This window comes from Phalaenopsis equestris, unplaced genomic scaffold, assembly GCF_001263595.1.
Source record: "Phalaenopsis equestris unplaced genomic scaffold, ASM126359v1 Scaffold000002, whole genome shotgun sequence".
Taxonomy (NCBI): Eukaryota; Viridiplantae; Streptophyta; class Magnoliopsida; order Asparagales; family Orchidaceae; genus Phalaenopsis; species Phalaenopsis equestris.
Genome location: NW_018164444.1, coordinates 75,116,898 through 75,134,602, shown reverse-complemented (window position 1 = coordinate 75,134,602; position 17,705 = coordinate 75,116,898). Strand labels below are relative to the sequence as shown.

The 17,705-nt window shown below is 35.6% G+C and overlaps 2 protein-coding genes across 2 annotated transcripts in view; both read left to right on the top strand.

Moving 5' to 3' along the window:
• The first annotated feature begins 973 nt into the window (after positions 1 to 973).
• Positions 974 to 5,355, top strand: LOC110035536 (heparanase-like protein 3). The gene is made up of 8 exons (XM_020739781.1): positions 974 to 1,016; positions 1,098 to 1,281; positions 2,118 to 2,266; positions 3,167 to 3,403; positions 3,481 to 3,670; positions 3,765 to 3,890; positions 4,772 to 4,871; positions 4,964 to 5,355. The coding sequence occupies exons 1-8, from the start codon at positions 974 to 976 to the stop codon at positions 5,261 to 5,263; spliced, it is 1,329 nt and encodes a 442-aa protein (XP_020595440.1). The 3' UTR covers positions 5,264 to 5,355.
• Positions 5,356 to 14,751: 9,396 nt separating this feature from the next.
• The window catches only part of LOC110020130 (heparanase-like protein 3), a 6,661-nt gene continuing 3,707 nt past the window's right edge, over positions 14,752 to 17,705 (top strand). The window contains exon 1 of the mRNA XM_020718123.1: positions 14,752 to 15,053. Coding sequence (XP_020573782.1) covers positions 14,772 to 15,053 — 282 coding nt within the window. The 5' untranslated portion in view covers positions 14,752 to 14,771. The remainder of the gene's footprint in view (positions 15,054 to 17,705) is intronic.

The following is a 17,705-nucleotide window of genomic DNA, read 5'->3' as shown; positions in this document are numbered from 1 at the left end:
CGGGGGCCCCCGCCATTGCCAGCACCGATGAACACTTTATCTGCGCCACCCTCGATTGGTGGCCGTCGGACAAGTGCGACTACGGAACCTGCTCTTGGGGCGATGCTTCCGTCCTCAATCTAGTATGATTCTTAATTCACAATAAAGTTTATCAGGAGGGATAATGTTCGTGCAGATTGTAATTATATTAACTTGTTTTAATCAGACGGTTGCTTTTGACACTTTAGAATATTTTTCTAAATAAGTCATTATTTATTTATTTTAGAATTTTTTAAATCATTCTATTAAAATATGTCTTTAAATCCTCCGTTTGGGGCAACTTATAAGTGCGGGCCGCCGCACCGTTTGGTTCGCGCGTTTCACCAGCTTATCCAAAACTGCGTTTGGAATTTTACACTAAACGCAGGCTGTGGGTCGGCCCCGGCGGGCCGCGTTTCAAGATAAGCAACTTATCATGAAATGTACAAGCTGCCCCAAATGGACCATAAATCTTTCTTATAGAATAATTTCGAGAGTTTATTAAAAGTTATTCTAGATTATAGAAATCAATCCAATATAGCAAAGCTATAAAACTTTATTATTAAAAAAATATATATATTACATTCTGGTTGAAAATTAGTAGGATCTGTTTGGGGGTGGCTGCAACTTTTTAAAAAAAATTGGTTGCAAAACTTGATGGAGAAAACATATACTTAGAAAGTGGCGGTGAGAATTATAAATATGTATCTTTTTTTCCAAAATATCCACCACACCTTAACAGGTTGAAAAAAAATTATTTTTTACCACAAAAATATTAGAAAACAGCAAGAAAACAGTTTCCCAAACAGAACTGCAGTGACAATCTAAAATGCAAAACAAGCAAAAAAAATTATCTCAAACAAACCCTCAAAGCACCGAAAATAATTTGTGCGAATGAATTGAGAGTAATTTAAAGAAATTGACTTTAGATTCTAATGCTTCATCTCTAACTTTGATGCAGGATCTTTCAAACAACATTCTTCTTAATGCAGTGAAGGGTAAGAATACTCTTGCTTTGTCCTATAAAATTCATCTTTTTTCTTATTTCTCCAAATGCCAACATCTTGTTTTCTCCTCAGCATTTTCTCCTCTGAAGCTTCGTGTTGGAGGTTCTTTGGATGATAGACTGCAATATGAAACTGGTGATTTTGGGCGCAAGTGCTTACCATTTGTTAGGAATGATTCCGCTTTGTTTGGATATAATGAAGGATGTTTGTCAAGGTCTAGATGGGACCAAGTCAACAAATTCTTCAAAAAATCAGGGTATAATGCAAAATTTAAATTATTTAGGGCCTATTTTGATTTTACTTTGTTTCATTTATATTTTAGATGTGTTTTTATTTTTTGTTTTTTAAAAATGAAACTACATAATTTTAAGAACACGAAAAATAGATAAAAGACGATTTGAGTGTTTGAAAAAATAACACTGATCAAAGATGTTTTAATTTAAAATCAAAATATAAACAAAATAAAATTAAATTGAAAAATAAAAAAAAACAAGAAACAAAAATAAAAAATGATTCCAAACACACCTTATTATTCAAGTTTTATTTTATTTTTATTTTAATGACGCATTGATGTTTTGCGGATAGATGGTAGCCTAATTTTTGGATATTTACTCCTGCATCAGAAGGTCCCGTGCTTGAAGCTCATGAACCCAAAATAAAAAATAAAATAAAAAATAAAAAACATGTTGATGTTGTGCATCTCAACATTAAACAAAATACACTCTCTTTAACATATATCATTGAATTTAATATATCATATTTAGTAAATAATGCTAATGTCATGATATCATCATTATTTAAATAATTTTAGTCCAAAAACTCATTATTGTTAAGCATTAAAGGTGTGTTTCTTGCCTTTTTTTCGGAGAAAATATTACGTTTAGATGACGAATGTGCGCACGACGGATTGCACCATGCCGCCGAACACACGGTGTCATGCGATCCACTCCATGGTGTGCATGTTTGCTTTACCGAACGTACTATTTTCTCCCTTTCCTTGGTGTTTCTCTGCCGCTTTATGGTTTGTATTGAACTAGCTCGTGCTATTGCCAAGCAATTTATTCTATCTCATACAAAACTTTTCATTTATAGGGCTTTAGCCATCTTCGGTCTGAATGCTCTCAATGGAAGGGTTCCTTTGCAAGATGGTTCGCTCGGAGGTCCATGGAACCACACAAATGCTGCATCCCTGATCCGTTATTCAGCCAATAAGGGATACAATATTTTTGGCTGGGAACTTGGTATTATATATAGAAATTGTTCCTTTCATCTCTTAGACTGTAATTTACTTCATGCATGCTGCTTCATATCAATACATTTTATTTCAATAAAACATCACTACAAAGCTTTCCTGATATAAGTTTAAGAAACCTAAGTGATTTTTTTTTAATTTATAAGGGCATGTCATTTGTTTGTTCATGTACTTTGCGAATATATTTAAAGCAATTATGTAAGGTGCTTCAAAGGAAAAACTGAAGTGGGATCAAATATTATTGAATTTAGAGTTATTTATTATTTTTAGGGCTGTAAAACCTGATCGTTGTTTGCGAACAACTCTTGTTGGACTCGTTAAGTAACTCATATTTGATTCGTTCGCTAAGCAAACGAGTTGAACACAAATAATTTTTTGCCCTCGATGTGTAAATGAGCCGAACACGAACAAAGATTTTTTTTTTTCGTGTTCGGCTCATTTTGGCTCGAAATAATTAGACACACACACACAATTGATGGGTATTATTTTTAAATACTTTAATTGACTACAAGGTTTGAAAGATTTATAATCAATTAAAATTAATAATTAAAAAAAATAGAATAAAAATGTATTAAATTCTATTTAAATGAATATTTTAATAGAAATAATAATATTTAAATCTCACCTCTATCTTTAACATACTACAATTGCATGACTAGGGTTGTCAAAACAATTCGTTGTTTGCGAACAGCTCGTGTTCGGCTGGCAAAACAAACGAGTTGAACACAAACAAATTTTTTTTGGGCTCGATTTATATAATTGAGTTGAACAAGAATCACGGTATTTTTCAACGAGCCGAGTCTTAGTTTGCTCAAGCTCGGTTTGTTTACACCCCTATAGATAACTTCCAGACAATGATTCCATTTTCCCTTCATTTTTTTCTTTTCAGGGAATGAGCTAAGCGGAAAAGGAATTAGAGCGCGGATTGATGTAGATCAATACGCAGCAGATACAAAATCTTTAAAAAAAATTGTGGATCAAATCTACAAGGATAATACTTTGAAGCCATTAATAATTGCTCCTGGTGGTAATTTTGAAGTAGAATGGTATACTCAGTTCATTAAGCTGACAAAAACTCCAGCCTCACTTGATGTAATAACTCACCACATGTATATTCTTGGCCCAGGTATTTTACTAGAACTTATATGAATGATACAACCATGCTCATTTGTACATTTCAGCTTATTCCATACAAATATACAGGTGTTGATGACCATTTGGTTGATAAGATTCTGGACCCTTCAAGGCTTGATGATGTGGCATCAGTTTTCAGCAAACTCCGTGTCATTTTAAGGAATTCTGGCTCTTCTTCAAAGGCATGGGTTGGAGAAGCAGGAGGAGCATACAACAGTGGCCGTAATTTTGTCACCAATGCATTTGTTTCAAGCTTTTGGTATGTTACTATTCTCATGAACATGCATTTTAGTTTATCTGTCTTATAAAAATGTATTGGAAGACTAAAAATGAAATTTTTCTTATGAGAATAGGTATTTGGATCAACTTGGGATGTCAGCAAGCTATGACACAAAGTCCTTTTGCAGACAGAGTTTGATAGGTGGGAACTATGGCCTACTAAACACCATTAACTTCAAACCAAATCCGGATTACTATAGGTAAGCTAATAATCTTGTACTAAACAAGTAGAGAGTTTTATTGAGTTATTAAATTCAGGAAATGATTATATCCGTGATAGGGTTGGTGTAGCCCCAGTGACGAACAAAATTAGAGAAAGTCGTCTTAGATGGTTTGGTCACATTAAACGTCTATCACTGATGATCCTATCAGGAGAGTAGATGTTTTAAATTCGACTTATGTTAAGAAAGGCAAATGTAGACCCAAGACGACTTGGGCTTTTTGTATAAAAAAAATGATCTTACTTCTCTAGAACTAAATGATAATATAACACTAAATAGGATGCAATGGAGGATAAGGATTCATGTAGCCGACCCCACATAGTGGGATTAAGGGTATGTTTGGGGCAGGTGCAGCTTATCCAGCTTCTGCTGATAAGCAGCTTATCCTGATAATCTGCAGATGAGCAGCTGATCCGGATAAACTGTCTGGTTGTTTGGTTGGTGCTTATGACAAACAACTTATCCTGAAAAATTGACCATTCTACCCCTGTTTTGAATAAGTTGTTTAGCTGTTTGGTTAGTGCGTTCTGTAAACAACTTATCCGAATCCGAGAGGCGCAAGAGCAAGGGTTCGATCGCGAGGGTAGCGGAGTAATTCAGGAGAAAACGCGACAAGGCAACACGGACCGCCGATATGATCCCGCGGGCAGCGTCATTCCTAAAACAAAATTCGCGATTTCCAGCCCGCAGTGTAAACGTGTTATTCAAGCAGTAAGGCGGAACGCCGCACACTGTTTTAAGCTGCCCCAAACGGGGCCTAAGGCTTTGTTGTTGTTGTTTTAAATTCAGGAAATGACTTTTTATTCTGAACACCATTAACTTGCACAGCTTTAATGAATTTAGCATTCTGATCACTGCAGTGCTCTTCTATGGCATCGTTTGATGGGTACAAAAGTGCTATCCACAAATTTTATTGGAACAAAGAAGATAAGAGCTTACGCACACTGCGCAAGAGACTCTGTAAGCTACCTAACAGTTCAGCAATCTATTCTTTCAAGCTTCCATCCCCTTTATATTTTATATATTTATATCTGAAACTCTTTTCTTTACAGAATGGTGTGGCACTTGTCTTACTCAACTTAGACCTCAAAAAAACAACACATGTACAAGTGAATATCAAGGAGGCTGGACATGGAAAAAAGACAAGGGAAGAGTATCACCTTACTGCAAAAGATGAGAACTTGCACAGCCAAACTGTGCTGCTAAATGGCAGAGCTTTGAATGTGAATTCCAAAGGAAACATACCTGCCTTAAAACCAGTAGAAGTTGATGGCTTGCGGCCGATTAAACTTGCTCCGGTTTCTATTGTTTTTGCTCACTTGCCCTACGTTCATGTGCCAGCTTGTATTTGATTTTTCTTTTTGTTAATCCTCCACCTCAATGCTCATTAAAGATGGACTGAGAAGTTGTCCAGTGCTGTCATCATTGTAGTTGTAAGGTTGAAATAATTGTGTGATTCATTTCCTATATCAATCAAAGAATGAGTTGTGCATGCAAGATCAAAGTTATGATTGTGTTACACCGCGTGCTTCTTTTGTTCTATATTCTGTTTCAATTCACAATTATGTTATAGTTAAATGCCTATATGTCTATAAATTGGAAAAGGTTATATTAGAGCAAAGGATAATGCCTTGCCATGGAAAATAATGAAAATATTATGTGTGATGTCTCCATATAAGAACAACCAATCATAGGAGAACGAGTTCAAGTGGATCGATAGCATCCTCTCTATAATTGGTTTGTCTGTATGTGCGGACAACTACACTTAATATTTTCTCCTTGTCATGTGTGATGATGGTACCCTACTTCTCAAGTTAAACAAAATAATAGAGAATATGTGCACAGTCATGCATCTGTGTGTCTTATAAAAATTTCTTGTTCTAATTATAGTTTTATTTGGCATATTTTTTAGTATTGTTAGTGTTTTGTTTTAAATTTTTAATATCAATACTGATCAAATTGCAAAGTTAATAATTTCACAAGAAATATTATTATGGTTCCTACACTCAAAATAAGGAAAAAAGAAAAAAGTTGTGTAATGTGCATTTTCAATTTGTTTTAATTCTTAATTGTTCGTTTTAAATAGTATTTTCCTAAAACAAGTTATGTTTAATCATTTTATTGTTACAAATTTATAGTATTGTTTTTGCACATATGATTTGAAATTAATTACGGAGGAAAATGTAAAATATTTTGTTGGTTTTAAGAGAAAGAAGTGAGACTTATAATAATCATATTAACTATATATGTATCTATGCATATTTGTAGCTGTTGGATTAATGTGGGTTCAACATGTATGTAACGAGGGTTCAAGATGCATCTCTTTGTCCTTGTTATTATCTATATAAAGAGAGGCATGTAACTGTTTGGCTATGAGAAATTAATGAGAAGATTGTCAGCGTTTCTCTCATTCCACTTCTTCATGGCATCAGAGCTTAGCCCAAAAGTGATTTGGGCTCTTCTTCTTCTAACTTAATGTTCCCAAGGCCTCATCTCAATAATCTTGTTATGATAACACATAGCTCTCTCTATTGGAACTCTGCCTCTTATCATTGTTTTCAAGAACCTCATAGTCTATCCTCATGCTCCTCACCTCTATGATTTTTTTTATATTACCTCTCTCTTTGGTCCCAAATACAATTGGTTATCTGATATCTCATATGTATTTCTCCCACCTGCTTCATTCGTGACTTGCTATTGTAAATCCTCTGTTCTTTTCTATTATTTTGCTTCCTACATCTATGGAGCATTCCCGAGACACATTTTCTACACCTAAGAATCAAGTTCGAGAACACCTATTCCCCCCTCACTAAAATTCCTTATGGGTAATATCAAAGAATTATCCAATTTGGAGTGCTTAGTTTCTTAAACTCTTCACAGCCAATTGGTCCTTGGGATTCTCAAATGGCAGCTCTCAATGTCATCCCAAATATACTCAAGAAACCACCAACTCATCCACCTTGAATAACCCATATACTACCCGGATTCTTATTGATCAAAATTTCTTCGCAGTCCTTTACTCCATTTCCCCAACTATCTTACCTTACATGCTTAATATGTTTACAAATTCAGACATATGACATATTTTTGAAAAACATCTACAACCCACAAATTGATCTTGTCTCTTTCAATTGAAAAATGAACTTCACAATTTTGCTATGACAAATCAGCCCATGAACCAATATTTATCTTCTATCAAAATGCTTATAGACAATATTTATGTTGTTGGCGAGGAAAATGATTAAGGATATACACTTTTATAAACCCTCGTTAGCCTCCCCTCCCTCTATTGAGCCTTCAGGACAACTATCCATGCCCAATTATAACTGATAGATTTGAAATACTTTTATTCATTATTTTACAATGAAGACATCATACTTGTCAATGAGTCTCTCAAAATAGAGTTTTCTTCAAACCCACAGTAGGCTCTCAACACAACTCAAAGTAAATTCACTTCTTCTACCAGAGGAGGTCGATATCGATCCCATTCTATATTTTATTGCCGAGGTAAAGGATGAAGATCCCAAGCCAGAAATGTCGTTACTTGTCAAATATGCAACAAGATAGGTCATTTGGCGTTGCAGCGTGTTAACATCGGATAAATCTTGAGTATGTGAAGCAAGATTTGAGCGCTTTACGTCTAAGCCCACGTGGGATTTGGATTCAGGAGCCACTGCTCACTTTACCACTGATCTCACACAACTCCAAATGTCTCATTCGACGGAAGGTTCTTAGTAGGTATATGTTTGTAATGGTAATTTTGTCTCATCTTAGCATATCGTTGATGGGATTTTCCAAACCCCGATCATAAGCTTCATCTCCCCAACATTTTCAGGTTTCGCCATTGATGCATAATCTTCTTTCTATAAATAAGCTTACTAAAGACAACAAATTTATTGTTATGTTTGATTCCAATGGTTTTTAGATTATTGATCTTCAGATGCAACAAGTTTTTCTTCAAAGTTAGAGTTTTGAGGGGTTATGTCAAATCCATCTCATAGTTACACTAAAAATTTTGTGGCATCCTTCAAGACTCTTGCAACCTCTACATTATTTCCAGGCACTTGGGTAAGCGACTTGGTCATCCAACTCAATACGCACTTCACAAATTTTTTCAACAACACCCTTCTTTCTATATTTTAGCCCACACAACCCCTTGCCACAATTCTAATACTAATAAAATACATAAACAATCTTTCTCTTCTTCTTCTTCATATACATATTGAGAGCCGCCCTGGCGGCCTCTTTCATTATCCCCAGTCCTGCCGGGTCATGTTTTGTTGTGGGAGTCGCCAGCTTTTCTATTGTCATATAATACCTTCTCCGAGCAAACTCTCCTTTAGATTGTATGATCTGAAGGATAGTGGAATCAAAAGGCAAGCACATACGATAACAAAGATAAACAAAAAGGTGTGTGGAGGACTTTCGTGAAGTAAACTCCATGCAAATGACTTCCATGGAGTACGTCTGAGAAAAGATCAAATTGAAACACATTGGAAGTGTATCAGCGAAGAGGACTTTACAAAAGCAGCCTACAGTCAGAGATTCATATTTTTGTATCTGTTATGGGGTCTTTGTCTTCCTATAAGGGCAATCCTCTATAGTTAATTACATTATAAGTTATAGTAGCAACTTAAGAAAACTCTCTATTAAGGCTGAAGTCCTCAGAAAGTTTGAATTTGTTGCCTTCAAGGAAGGAATTTTTAATTTTCTATCCAAAGGGGAAAGGTGGGGGATACTTAAGAGTCCAGAGGAACCCCAAGAAAATCTCAAACCATCCTATTGTTCTTGTTGTCAGTGTTCTCCCCGACACGACATACAATCATGCAGGGGCCCGAAAGTGAGAATTTACGTTACGGCTAGACAAACCACCTCAGTGTCTCAAACAGAAGTTTACTGAGTGAAACTTCGGAGTCTCAATCTATGTCAAATTCATCAACTGACATCATTTGAACTATCGTTGATGTTTTAGCTAAGTTTCATCATTTGTTCCGTGTTTCATATTCATTTGGATAGTTCAGATTTCTATAGACGATTGACCACAACACCTCCTAAATCTACAAAAGAAAAGAATACTCAAAGAGAAAGAATCTAGGATGCTACAACATTTATGTCAGTCATGCAAAATAGAGTTAGCTCACCCTAGATAACATGTAAAGTAAATCTAAGGTGACATGTTGTCATCTGTCTTCAGCAGCCCTGCAAAACAGAATTATCATAAATATTTTAAGTGGTTTTTATTTATTTTAGTTAGGACAACCCAGTCAAGATTATGTCAAGATGCAAATGACTTCCATGGAGTACGTCTGAGAAAAGATCAGATTGAAATATATTGGAAGTGTATCAGCGAAGAGGACCTTACAAAAGTAGCCTACAGTCAAAGATTCAGATTTTTGTATCTGTTATGGGGTCTTTGTCTTCCTATAAGGGCAATCCTCTATAGTTAATTACATTATAAGTTATAGTAGCAACTTAAGAAAACTCTCTATTAAGGCTGAAGTCCTCAGAAAGTTTGAATTTGTTGCCTTCAAGGAAGGAATTTTTAATTTTCTATCCAAAGGGGAAAGGTGGGGGATACTTAAGAGTCCAGAGGAACCCCAAGAAAATCTCAAACCATCCTATTGTTCTTGTTGTCAGCGTTCGCCACTACGCGACATACAATCATGCAGGGGCCCGAAAGTGAGAATTTACGTTACGGCTAGACAAACCACCTCAGTGTCTCAAACAGAAGGTTACTGAGTGAAACTTCGGAGTCTCAATCTATGTCAAATTCATCAACTAACATCATTTGAACTATCGTTGATGTTTTAGTTAAGGTTCATCATTTGTTCCGTGTTTCATATTCATTTGGATAGTTCAGATTTCTATAGACGATTGACCACAACACCTCCTAAATCTACAAAAGAAAAGAGTACTCAAAGAGAAAGAATCTAGGTTGCTACAACATTTATGTCAGCCATGCAAAATAGAGTTAGCTCACCCTAGATAACATGTAAAGTAAATCGAAGGTGACATGTTGTCATCTGTCTTCAGCAGCCCTGCAAAACAAAGTTATCATAAAAATTTTAAGTGGTTATTATTTATTTTAGTTAGGACAACCCAGTCAAGATGCTCATGGCTTTTCGTTGTCCCGGGGCTGTCAGTTTCCCTGATCTACTTAGTCTGGAGTGGTGGTCAAACCAACTCTGACTGAAAGATTCCTGTCAGTAATCATGGGTTGTGTCGTCCATAAGACATTTGTATACCCATGTAACATGGTTATAGTTGAGTATAGTGACCTTTGTTCATTAGGGTTTCATATAAGTTTTAATGTCTTTTCGGATTTTAGGGATTGAAAATTTTAAGTTGCTTAAGACTTTTAGCTGATTAGATTTTGTGATTGTTGTGTTTTATTTTGATGTTTGAAATGGCTCGGTCAAGATCCCATGGTTTCGTTCTCCCGGGGTCATTAGAGTTCGTAGATTGATTAGTCACAAGTGATTGGAAGGTACTTTGTTAACAGCCATGAGTTGCCTCCTCCAATGTGCTTTCTCAAGCTAGGTTGCATTTTTATGGTTGAAGTTTATGTGTTAATTATTTTTGGGTGCATTTTATGTTATGTATTTTATGTTCGTTTGACATCTCAGCTCAAGTCGTCCCTAAAAGGCGTTAAGTGTGTTTTTGTTTTCTTATAAGAAGCCAAACACTCCTTAACTCGAGGGTACTTAAATTTGAGTTGAGTTAGGTGAGATTGACTTAAATTTGGTTTAAATTGATTTTGATTAATTTGTGTTGGGTAGAGCTTATCTGGAATGAATTTTTGGTCGATTTAAGTTAACTCGGGTTGGGCTGGGTTGTCCCAGATCAGTTTTGGACTGGTTTGGGTTATCTTGAATTTTGGTAGGACAAACCTATGCTGGATTTGAGCTGATTAAGGTTTACCCGAGTTTGGTAGGATTGACCTAGATTGGCTTGGATTATCCCAAATTTGGTTGGATTTAATTTAAGTTGAATTGAATTAACTCATGGTGGGTCGGGTTGATTCAGATTGATCTGAGTTGATTTAAGCTAAGCCAGGTTAGGTTGGGTACTCTAGTCAAGCCTCAGTTGAGTTAGACTTGAGTTGAATTTTGGTTGAGTCAAGTCTAAGTTGGATTAGAGTTGAGTTAAATCTTAGTTAAGTTCGGGTTAGGTCTAAGCTGGATTAAACCTAATTTAAATTTGGGGTTGAGTGCGAGGTCAAGTTTTAGATTAGTTTGGGCTGACCTGGGTAAAGTCAGGTTGGCCCATTTAAGTTGGCTTGGGTTAGCCCGAGTTAGGCCGGGTTACCCTGAGTTAGGTTGTGTTAGCCTGAGCTAGTTTAAGTTGATTTAGGTCGGGTTGATCCATGGAGTTTCAATTGGTTTGCGGTTAACCTAGTTAGGTCGGGTTAGCTTGGATTTGTTTGAGTTGAATTAGTTTATCCAAGTTAGGTTGAGTTAGCTTGGGTTTGCTTGAGTTGATTTGGGTTAACCTGAGTTAGGTTGGGTTGACCCTGAGTTTTTAATTTAGTTTGGGTTAACCCGAGTTAGGTCGGGTTAGTCCGTATTTGTTTAGTTGATTTGGGTTTACCCGAGTTAGGTCGGGCTGACCCGTTGCATTTTGTGTCGGACTAGGCTTAAATCAGGTCTGGCTTAGGGCAGATTTAGACTTAAAGTTTGAATTTAGTTAAGTCAGGCCTAGGTTGGACTAGACTTGAGTGGGATTGGGTAAGCATAAGTCTAATTTAGGTTAGACCAAGCTAGGGTTGAAGTTAAATTGAACTAGGTCTGATTTGGGTCAAACCTACGTTACTTTGAGTTCAGTGTCTTGGTTAAATAGGGTCTAGCCTGGGCTAGACCTAGGCTAGTTCTTAAGGTTGGGTTTAGTTGAAGCAGTTTGGCTTAGATTAGGTTCACATTGGATTTGGACCTAAATTAGGTTTATAATTACTGAAGTTGAGCTAGGTCCAAGTGGGGCTAGACCTAGGTCAATCCTAAGTTTGAATTGGATTGGGTTAGGTCTAATTTGGGTTAAACTTAAGTTAACTCCAATTGGGTTGGGTCCAATTTAGGTACACTTGGGTTGGGTATAATTCGGGTTAGACCTAACCAATTTTAATCTGCTTAGGTCCATTTGGACTAGGCCTAGGTTTTTTAGGGGTGACTTGATAATCAAGAGAATAATTATGATGTCAACCCTTCAATAATTTCATTAGGCTAGGTTACCTAATTTAAATTTTTTTTGTTTAACTTAAACTTAGGGGACAACTTGGGCTAAAATGTCAATTTTTAATTGTTACACTTACCCCTGTACCATAACTTTGTTTTTAGATTTTTAGAGGTTAAAATTGTCATTTTAATATTTGGTGTTACTGCCCTAAATATTATTTTTAATTTTCATTTTGATTCATATTTTTCTATTTTTATTTCATTTTTCATAATCATTTTTCAAAATAATTGTAATTTTCAATAGAAATTAAGCATTTTGGTGTTAGAGAGATCCTATGACTTTGGAAAAATTAAGAAATGTCCCTAATGGCAGAGGGAACAATCCATTAAAATTTAATATTTTTATGCCTTATATTTCATTTTTAGTAATTAAAATACTCTTGAATAATTAACTAATTAAAAATTAATAATAAGTTATTTATTTTTATTTATTTTATTTTTTTTCTCCTGTGATCCTTAAGTTCAGAAGTATTTTTATTTTATTTTATTGATTTTTTCTCATTAATTTATGAATTTTTAAAAATTTTTTACACATTTTCTAGATTTAATTAAATAGATAAATAGGAATTTCCTGCTTAAGGTAGTAAGCATCGTGTCATTCCTCGTACTAGTCGAGGCTCCGATTCGAAGCGCTTTCCGATTCGAGGCGCTTTCCATGCAGCTGCTGAGGTGGTCTCGATTTGACGCTCTTTTCCCTCGTACTTTTGTGATCCAGTTCAATCTCTGTCATTTTTTTCTTATACACGGAAACAGATGACATTGGTTTATCGTCCCCGCGGGACAAAAAATTGAGAGTTGTCTCAATCAAACCCTAAGTCATTAGCCTACACTTAACTAAATCACCTGTCCTATAGATTTATCTAAGAGAGACAAACCTATCTATATAGTTAAGTGAACATGCATTGTTGGTTTTCTTCATAAAATACTAAACTGAGGGTCATTTTAAAGAGCTTGAACCCATATCTTATCCCAAAAGGTGCGACCTAAATTGGGCTTGATAGAGTGTCGCCTTGTGGTTGTGTAGCTCCTCCTTGCTTCAATTTGGATTGGAATTGGCTCTAGCTATAAGCTAAACCAAATGGGGCCACAGTTTGGTGTTGGACTATGGTAGAGGTTGCGGAAGGCTTAATTTTAATTGGGGAGGTGAAACTAGGTCTTTGTGAAGCTTTTGGGAGAGTTAATTTTGAGTTTTGGAGAGGTTGGTGTTGAGGCCATAAAAACTCCTGAACTTTAGTGGTGAAATGAGGGTTTGGTGGTTGTTAAGATGGTTTAATGAAGGTGGAGATAAGTTGGTTGGGTATGTGGGAAGGTTTTTTGCGTTGGGAGCAAATGACTTAGATGGCTGCCTATGGAGTTTGGAGTGTTTCGGAGCTCTCGGGCTAAGGCTATTTATAGCCATAGGAAGCCATGCAGGAGGCCATGGTCTGCTTGGGGGAGCTTTGATGGTTTCACAGAGGATGTGCGGAAGAATTATAGTGACTGTTGGCTTTCTCCACTCTTGACGTCTTGAAAATGGTAGCACCAATGGAGGTAAGGGTGGCGTGGAGGAGAGCTTGGAGTGATTGGGGAGCTTTTAGTGGGGTTACTAGGACCAGAGTTGGTTTGGTTTGACCCACCTTGACCTGGGTTTGGCTCCCCAATGTTTGAACACGTGTGGGTTTGACTTGGGTGCCAAGTGTCTCCCCTCATGGTGAATAGTGCATGGTTTGTCCTTTATGCTTGTCCCATGCTTAATTCTATTTTAATTAATGTTTACTTAGGTTGCAGTATCATTATGGGTAATGATATGTTGGGTGTGTGTCATGGTTGGTGGAATGGGCCATGGGAGTTGGGCCGTGGGAGATGGGTCATGGATGGTAGGCAATGGGCTTACTCATGGCCGGTTCATGGATGATGGGCAAGGGCTTACTCATGGCCACTTGGATCTTTAGTATTAGGCTTAGCCCAAATGTCTTTAGGTTTAGTCCGCTTAGGTTTAATGGGCCTTTGAAATTGGCAATAAAAGAACATCACTGAGCTATTAAAATCTTCTTTTATATATATATATATATATATATAGTTTATTTTTTTATTTATTCATATGATGAAATTGGAAAAAATTTGAGCTCCATTGGCCGGCAGCAGGACCAATCGAGGGTGCCAGTATTTTGCTAGGTACTTACATAGGGGTGTAAACGAACCGAACACGAACGAACAAAGCTTGTGTTCGTGTTCGGTTCGTTTAAATTTTAGTTTGTTTGAAATAAGCTCGTGTTCGTTTCTTAACGAACGAGCCGAACACGAACCGAACACGAATATATTATAATTTATAAAATTTAATGTTTTAAAATATAATAAATTTTTTATATATAATTATTTTATATTATTTTATATTTCAAACAATAACGATTCGAACACGAACGAACGCATCACTGTTCGTGTTTGGTTCGTTTAACTAACCGAACGAAAAAAATTTGTTTGTGTTTGTCTTGTTTACTTATCGAACGAATCGAACACGAACTCATTGACGAACCGAACACGAACTGTTCGCGAACAACGAGCTTTTTTTGACAGCCCTATACTTACATATATAACACCCAATCTCTACATTTTTTACATTGATACCACCCAAATCTCCATTACCTCCCCCCTTATGTCTTCTCTCCGTCAATCTCGTAACAGAGAAGCGACGGAAAGATGGATGGCCGGCGCGCTCCTCCGTCTCCTAACGATTCTCTTCAGCCTCTGTACAATTATGCCCGCCGCTCTTGCTGCGGAAGCCGGAAATACGACGAAGGGCGAGGCCGTGATCGACGGCTGCGCCGCCATTGCCACCACCGACGAACACTTCATCTGCGCCACCCTCGATTGGGCTCCTTCGGAGACGTGCAGAAACGGAAGCTGCCCTTGGATCAATGCCTCCATCCTCAATCTCGTGAGATTCTTACTTCCCTTTGCTGTTTTGACTTTTGGATCCTTAGTCCGCACGTCTGGATGGCCAATCACCCCCCCCCCCCGCCGATAATTCGTAGGGCGATGTGGTTGCTGGTGGTTAGTCGTCCGGACATGCAGTGTTCGGACAAAATGTGTTCTCGAAATTTTTACTGTTTTAAATTGCACCTCGTCTACCTTGAGACTTTCGACTCTAGAGGTAAAATTATGTCCGGACTTTGACGCATATCAAATTTGTAAAATATAATTTTATTGTAAAAGACGGAGAAGCCCGACCAGTTCATGGCATAAAACATTATTGTATTTGAGGTTTTTCTTTAGTACAAGCATATTGTATTAAGCAAAAAATCCTTCTAAAGAAAGAATTCGATGTGAAAACCATAGTGTGTAATATGATTATACTCAAAAAAAACTTTCAGTACAATCATGTTGTACTTGATGATCAATAACGGCCGAGTTTTCCGACACGATTTTGGTGTCTAATGTGGTTGTATTGATTGTTTTTCTTCAGCATACCCATATTGCACTATATAAAAAAAAACATCCAAATAAACAACTTGATGTTATAGTGTACAATATGGTTGTACTCAAGAAAATCTTCAACATGCATGTTAAACTTCTCCACTTTTTAGACATTAAGAAAATATTTTATTTTTTTGACACCTCTACATTTAAATTGGAGTCCAGACGTAACTCTACGCTTGAGTTCCGGACATAATATTTCATCTGTCTCCAAAGGTTCAACAAACACTTTTAAAAGAAATTTGACGAAAGTTACGACTCATTAACACCCAAAACTGGCTCTTTACAAATTAACCTCTATCATTCATCCATTTTTCAAATTCTAACTAACATGTCAGAATTCATGGTTGGGATTTTTATCAAAATAACTGCGTAAATATGTCGGTTCGGTAGTTCAAAAAAATCACGTAGGTGATTAATTGATAAATAACAATGTTTTGGATTGTCTGAATGTAATTATCCCTTTTAAATTATTGGTTTAACTAACACTTTTTTTAACTCATTTTATTGTCTCTTTTTTTAATTCATTTCATTGAGTTTCAAGAACATAAGTTCAATTATAATAAGTTTCAATCAAACAAATGCTTGGAATTTCAAATATGAAGACTAATCATTTTGAATTAGAGAAGTAATTGAAGGACCGTTTGGGGCAGCTTATTTGATGCGGTGGCGTTTTGAAAACACATCTGACCTGTTTGGGTAAACTGTATTTTCGCAGGTTATACTTTTTTCAAAACGCTGAAAATAACACTTTCACACTGCATCTGTCTAAGTGCGGTGGCAACTTTCTGTCTGCGGTCTGGCTTTTTCAAAAAAAATAAAAATTTGAAATAGCAACCACATCTAGCTTATCAATAGATTATTTTTAATCAGATTATCAACATATTATTCAATAAGCTGCAGCTGCCCTAAACAGATCCCGAGTCACATTGATAAGTTAAAAAAAAATTATATGCCTTATAACAACATCATAAAAATATTATTTAAACTAATCATCCCATTAATTTAATAATCTTCTATTGTTAACTATTTTTTTTCTTCTTGAAGGCAAATTGGTGCTTCCTTGTCGATGCTTGCATATTCAATAAGCAATCATTGATTTTTGGGACCCACTTTATATTCAAACACTTGGGTGACAATTTGGGATCACCTCTAATTTTATGTTTTTTTATTTTATTTGAAATAAAATATATTTGATATGTTATTACATATTTAGTTGCTCTTAAAAAAATACCTAAAATATTTTTTAGATATTTTGAATATTTTTAAAAACAAATTAACTTATTTTATAAAAAAAATAAAAAACATAAAAAAAGCACTGAACAAATATATTTTTAATATAAGAGTAAAAATAAAAATAAAATAAAATAAAAAATAAAAGTGATTCCAAACAAGTCCTTAGTAGCCATTTGTGATCACTTTTATTTCTGGTTTATTTTGTCAGTATTCTGATTTAAAATAAAATATGTTTGGCATATGTGATTAAGATATGATAATTTTTAATAGAGCTTAAAATATCTAAAAAAGTATTTTTAAGTATGTTTAAAAATATATTACTTTGTTGATAAAATATGATTATTTTTAAAAGAGGTTAAAATATCTAAAAATTATATATAGACACACACACAAATATGTTTTTAACAATAAAAATAAAAAACAAAATTGATCTCAAACAATCCCTTCACTTACTGTATAAACTAGGGTTGTAAATGAGCCGAGCTTGAGCGAGCTCAGTCTTGGCTCGTGTTCGAGTAGTTCGAAATAGCTCGTGTTCGAAATCGGCTTGTGAACAGTGTGTTTGTGTTTGACTCAATTTAAATATTCGTGTTCGTGTTTAGTTCGTGTTCGGCTCGAAATTGGCTCGATAAATTAAAACTGAGAAAAATAGATGTAAAGTGTGAGATTTGAACCTGGATCAAATCTATACAAAAGAAGACACTAACCACATTGCCACATAGGGTGTTATGATTTAAATTTAGACATAAATATATATAATATATTATTATATAAATAATATATGTAATATATTGTTATATAAAAAGTTATATAAATTTTTTTATTTCGAGTTAAAACGAGCCGAACACGAGCGAACAAAGAGCTATTCGTGTTCGGC

Coding starts and splice junctions, on each gene's coding strand:
- LOC110035536 (XM_020739781.1), top strand. CDS start 974: ATGCAGGATCTTTCAAACAACATTCTTCTTAATGCAGTGAAGG. Junction 1,017..1,097: donor TCTTCTTAATGCAGTGAAGG/GTAAGAATACTC, acceptor TTTTCTCCTCAG/CATTTTCTCCTCTGAAGCTT. Junction 4,872..4,963: donor CACACTGCGCAAGAGACTCT/GTAAGCTACCTA, acceptor TTTTCTTTACAG/AATGGTGTGGCACTTGTCTT.